At 41.7% G+C, this 6,234-nt stretch overlaps 1 protein-coding gene across 1 annotated transcript; it reads left to right on the forward strand.

Moving 5' to 3' along the window:
- Positions 1-1,587: 1,587 nt before the first annotated feature.
- camlg (calcium modulating ligand) lies at positions 1,588-5,961 on the forward strand. Its single transcript, XM_069898404.1, has 4 exons — positions 1,588-1,924; positions 2,803-3,272; positions 4,258-4,323; positions 5,041-5,961. The coding sequence occupies exons 1-4, from the start codon at positions 1,603-1,605 to the stop codon at positions 5,230-5,232; spliced, it is 1,050 nt and encodes a 349-aa protein (XP_069754505.1). The 5' UTR covers positions 1,588-1,602; the 3' UTR covers positions 5,233-5,961.
- The last annotated feature ends 273 nt before the right edge of the window (positions 5,962-6,234 follow it).

A 6,234-nucleotide genomic window follows, 5' to 3' on the forward strand; every position in this document is an offset into this window, starting at 1 on the left:
ACTACAAGTATAAAGTTGAGGAAGACTTCATGTACTAATAAAGTTACAGGATAACAAATAAACTGATTTTTTTTTTTAAAAACCCCGCTGAAGGAACTCAGCAGGCCAGGCAACTGTGGGAGAAAAAGAATTGTTAGCGTTTTGGGTTGGAACACAGTGGATCAAGCAGCATCTTGATGAAGGGTTCCTCCAGCAGATTGGTTTTTGCTTCAAAATCCAGTATCTGCCATCTCTCGTGTCTTAAATCATGTCCCTTCTGCTGCATGTTGGGAATTCCATGCAAAAGACTGGTTCTCAAGAGCTTGAGGGTCCTTAGCAGTGATTGGTCCAAGTCAAGGACCAATAAACTAGTTTACTGCCCACACTTCATAGCACTGGACAACAAATTTTTTCAAAAGGTTTTCTTCCTGGAAAAAAAATATGGGGATTATGATAGACAACTTCAAGCTGAACTCGAAGATAATTTCTGATTTGCTGCATCACATAGGAAATTGGAGAAACATTAAATGTTAAATTCAATAGAAGTTGATTTAATCGCATAATGATGTTGACACGTTACTTAGTTCAACTGACCTAAAATGTTTTGCTGCTGATTTTTATTTGTACTCGGCATCTGATGCCTCTCATGTCAGTGTCCAACAATAGTGGGCCGGCATTGATGGATTCCAGTTGCCCTGATATCACTTTTCCATGGTCACAGTGTCCTGGTGAAACCTTTCACCATGTTTGTTGCTGACTGCACCAAGATCAGCAGGGAAGACGTCCAAGTATGAATGTAGAAGATGAATTTTCAATGACATGTTGCACTTGCATGATTTTGTATTCTTGAAGCATAGGTTATATCTTTTTTAAGTACATGATAGGAAATTTTTAAGGTGATTTTTATGATCAGCAGCCCAAAATCCTTAAAATATACCCAGGAGTAATCAGGAAGAAAAATTTTTGTTATCCACTTGAATCAAAACAATGAGGCAGAATTCCATTCCCTTGCAATGGAATCAAATAAATAGTCAGAATTCCATTATCTAAACAAAGGGTACATTCTGACTTAATCCATGACCACCATATTTAAACCCATGTTTAAAAGATAAAAAGAATAAATTTTCTGCTTTTGCACTTGGGCTTTTCCCTGCTGATCTTGGTGCAGTGAGTGTCGAACAGGGTGAAAGGTTTCACTGGGACAAGAAGCACCGGGCAACTCAAATCCATGGATGTTGGGCGACGATTGTTGGACACTGACACGAGAGGCAAGTGATACAAGCGAAAATCAACGGCAAAACATTTTGAACTAATGCAATGAGTCAGCAACTTTATGTGATTTTTAAAAATGCTGAATTCAATTAAAGTTAATGTTTCTCCAACTTCCTATGAGATGCAGGAAATCTGAAATTATCTTCGTGTTCATCTTGAAGTTGTCAGCATAATCCCCAATTTCTTTTCAGGAAGCAAATCTTTAAAAAAATTGTTGTCCAGAGTTGTAACTTATTGTGTTCTGATCCTTGGCTTGGGGATGTGGAGGGCACCAGCATTTGTTGAGCTTGAGTCGCCTCAGCTTTCAGAAAACGAGCTGGTGGGGCAGTTTCCACTGTAAATAAACTGAAAATGCAACATTATTTGGAACAGAATGGGCGAGTTGATCTTTACATCATAAAACAATTTCCAGATTTCATCCCAAACCTGAGCCCAGGCAGCACAGGCCAGCCAGGGAGTGACGTCACTGCCATGCGCCAGCGGACCGAGGGCGGCGCAGGCGCACTTGCCGCCGAAAAGATGGCGAACAGCGGTAGTGATGTAGTGAACGGCGGCGAGGAGCAGAGAAAGATGAGCTCGGCGCGGAGGAGAGCGGAGCTCCGCCGGAGGAAGTTGCTGCTCAACTCGGAAGATCGGCTGAACCGAATCATGGGTTTCAACAAAAACGGGGCGGGTGAGTGAGTGGGAGGAGGGCGTGTAGCCCGGTCCCCCCCCCCATTCACCGGCACCCACAACTGGCCCACACCCCGCCATCTCCCTCTCCCTCTCCCTCTCCAGCTGGCCCACCCCCCTCCATCTCCCTCTCCCAGCTGGCCCACCCCCCTCCATCTCCCTCTCCCAGCTGGCCCACCCCCCTCCATCTCCCTCTCCCAGCTGGCCCACCCCCCTCCATCTCCCTCTCCCAGCTGGCCCACCCCCCTCCATCTCCCTCTCCCAGCTGGCCCACCCCCCTCCATCTCCCTCTCCCAGCTGGCCCACCCCCCTTCCTCTCCCTCTTCCACCTGACCCATCCCCCTCTCTCACCTGGCCCACCCCCCTCCATCTCCCTCTCCCAGCTGGCCCATCTCCCTCTCCCAGCTGGCCCAACCCCTCCCCCTCCCTCTCCCAGCTAGCCCACCCCCCTCCCTCTCCCAGCTAGCCCATCTCCCTCTCCCAGCTGGCCCATCCCCTTCCATCTCTCTCTCTCAGCTGGCCCACCCCCCCTCCATCTCTCTCTCCCAGCTGGACACTCCCCTCCATCTCCCTCTCCCAGCTGGCCCATCCCCCTCCATCTCTCTCTCCCAGCTGGCCCACCCCCCTCCATCTCTCTCTCCCAGCTGGCCCACCCCCCTCCATCTCTCTCTCCCAGCTGGCCCACCCCCCTCCATCTCTCTCTCCCAGCTGGCCCACCCCCCCTCCCCACCCCCCAGCTGAGGGGGCACAGAATTTGAAGTAATTTTGTAAATGTAAACTTTACAAATTCAGACTCGATAATTTTTTAAAAGATGTGTTTTGAATATTTAATTATTTCCACTTGAAGGATCAACATCTTTCTATTTCCTTTGTAAGTAGAAGAGGGGAACCAATCAGACTCCGTTCCACCATACGAACTGGAGAAAACAGAATCGCTGCTGACTTCGAGCTTTTCCAAAAGAACCCCAGGAATTCCAGATGAAACGGATGGCTCAGTGACATCCATTCATTATACTAATGGAACAGAAAATCAAGGGCCATATTCTGCAGAGAGAAAAGACTCCTTTAACAAAAGTAATGAGACTGACAATGATTTTGACCTTGGAAGTCAGGACCTAGGTAAATCAGATGTGCCAATAGAACCGATTCAGCGTGCTCCCCAGCGTGGCATTGAGCAGTATATATCACGATTTGATGAAGCGATGAAAATTAGAAATCAGCTGATGAGTGAGCAGTCTGGTCGTGAAAATGGAGATGAAGGTGAAGAGTTCGGCACCTTCCGAGTTTTCCGCTTAGTGGGTAGTGCTCTTCTAGCCTTAATGGTTAGAATCTTTGTGTGCAAATATCTGGTGAGTATGTGGTTTCCAGAGCAGTTATGTTTTTTTTTAATGTGTGCCAGTCTATTTTTTGGTGCGTGCTAACAGAGCTCTTGTGCCATTCCTTAGCAAGTGCAAGAATATGCTATTGCATTTTCTGGCAGAGGGACATGCACATCATTTGTGTAAAAGGGAGGACACCAATTTCCCAGTGAAGCAAATTTTTTTTATAATGATTGTCAGTTAATGAAGACTTCGTCTTGCTGTATCATTTGGTGCACTTCAGCGACAGGACCACAATCAGTTTTTTTCTAAGGAATCAAGGCAAAGTTTATGTAAGTGAATGGTTCTGTGTCATTCCACAAATTTCTCTCATCAGCACATGTTAATTGTGACAAACCTTGATTATGAAGTATTTTTCTTGGAATTTTGGTCATGCTCTAAAAATTGTTTGGAAAGAATGAATTCTTTGGGTTCATTATTCGTAGTTAACATTTTGACAATAAAGATTGCAAACTGTGACCTATTATGTTCTTCCTATACTCATTGGGGAAAATGCATTTTGTGTAGTTATGCAAATTATTTAGACCCAGTGATTAGATTTCAGATTTATTATCTGGAGTACAAACGTGACATTCACATACAACCCTGATATCCCTTTTACCTGCAGTCGCGGCAGAATTACCACTAATTGGTAGTGCAAAAAATAAACTGTACACAGCATGAACATGTAAACAATCAAAAGATAACAAATGTAAACAAACTGTGCGATAAAGGGATAACAAAGTAAATCAATAAAGTGAACAAGCAAAGGTCCTTAAATTAGTCCCTGCAGTAAACAATACGTGACAGTATTTGCTGGCTCCAGTTTTGCATACTGCAAACTCTGAGTCAGTGTTCCTAAATGAGTCTGAAAAGGTTCAAATGGATTCATGATGGCAATTTGTAAAATATATTCAATAGAGCCCCACACTGCAGCTTTTTTTCCTAATTAATTCTTTTTAAAAATATTTTGCAGGCTATTTTTGCTCCCTTTCTGACTCTTCAACTTGCATATATTGGCTTATCAAAGTACTTTCCAAAGGTAAGATTTAATTCTTGGTCTATGTAATTTACACTTGAACATAGTTTAGTTGGTTGGGTCTTTAAAATCAATTCCAGCAAAGTATGAAACTAGTAGCAAGATATCTAGAAAAAGTCATGATGTTTAGCTTGGATTCAACTTGCAGAAATAAATGTGTTGAGACAAAGGTGGAATATTTATTGTGTGCCAGTGATTAATTTCTTAGTCAAGAAGTCTCTCTTTTCTTGTGACACAGACTGCAGATGTTGGAATGTGGTGTAAAAAAAAATTACTGGAGGTACATCAGTGAGAGAAAAAGAATTAGATCTTGTGTTGCGACCTGAAACATAAAAAAGTATTTTTCTCCCATTGTTGCTGAGTTCCTCCAGTAGATTTTTTTTGCACCACGTTCCAACACCTGCAGTCTTGTGACATGGGAAATGAGAGACCTCTCAACTAAGAAATTAGAAAGAGAAATTTTGTCAACATGGTTAGTGTAGCAGTTAGCGCCACGAGCTAAAGGCATCAGCGACCTGAGTTCAGATCCCACACTGTAAGGAGTTTGTACTTTTGTACTTGTATTTTTAACTTTGTAATTGACTCCATGTTTGGTTAACAAAAATTAAATTATGAAAAGGTAATGTTTTAATCATGTCATTTGGGGCTTGAATGCTAGATTTACAACATGTTTTGCATAGAGGGAAAAAAATACTGATAACTGTAGTTCTCCTTTTGTAGAGTGAGAAGAAAGCAAAGACAACAGTGTTGACTGCAGCCCTACTTCTGTCTGGAATTCCTGCTGAAGTCATCAATCGCTCAATGGATACTTATGGAAAAATGGGAGATGTATTTGCAGATCTTTGTGTCTATTTTTTTACCTTTATTTTTTCCCATGAAATCCTTGCCTTTATTGGAGTTGGTTTGCCTTGACTTCATTCAGCACAGATTAGTAGGAGAAATTGGGGAAAAAAAATATTGTTTCGTCTAACTTTGAAGTCTGCACTGTCTGTGCCATTCATTCCCTTTGAGTTGACAGGCTGTTGCAGTCTGTCAGTTATTTCTTCCCCCTCCCCTCCAACCAAATCACCTTGTGCAGAATAGTTGATTTGAAAATAAAATTAAATAGAAAAAATAAATTGTGTGGTTGGAAAACTATAATGAAAGGCATTATCACGAACTTCAAGTAACATTTTTCTTTTAATTTGTTTTTGTAAAGTTTGGCATCAAATGATTTGTTAGTGCCACTTATTTTTATTTTTTTTAAAGTTCAATACACCAAGACCCTCATACTGGTATACATAACATATCTCCAGGATTGTTACAAGCCATTTGATAATGCAAAAGCAGCTATAACTTAAAGAGCAAAGTACAACAAAGCTATGGTCACATTTTTTTTGTTCTGAAAAGTTGACACTATTAACGACTGCTTGATAGTTTACTTGTCTTGCATCTGTTTCTACTACTTAGGTTTGTGCTTGACTGAAAAGAATGCACTGTCCTGTGTGTTTGTTATTTTGTTGTGGCATACTGTGATTAAATTATTTGACCCAGGATTTGTATTTATGAGATTTTGTGCTTTCGGTATGTCATTGAAAAGTAGAGTGAATGTTTTTATTGTGCAATTCAAAGTCCATTAAATGTTAGGTGCATAACAATTTACATATTTAGTCTAATTATTTGTGTAAGCTATCCAGTGCAATTGTGCCAGTAGTGTAAAGTCACTTACCAGCCAATACCCACAGTTTTCTCTTTGTGACTTTGTAGTGTTAGATGAAATGTTTAGCCTGTGCTGTCTTTGCTGACCTCCAGCAAAGGACAGACTGATCAACAAGGTAATTATGTACAAGAGCACCCAGTGAATTGTTTGTCTGTACATTGGGTGCTTGGTTAGTCCATGAAAGGAAAACCTTTTTCTATTTAATGGCTGCAGAG

Source organism: Narcine bancroftii, chromosome 9 (genome assembly GCF_036971445.1).
Source record: "Narcine bancroftii isolate sNarBan1 chromosome 9, sNarBan1.hap1, whole genome shotgun sequence".
Taxonomy (NCBI): Eukaryota; Metazoa; Chordata; class Chondrichthyes; order Torpediniformes; family Narcinidae; genus Narcine; species Narcine bancroftii.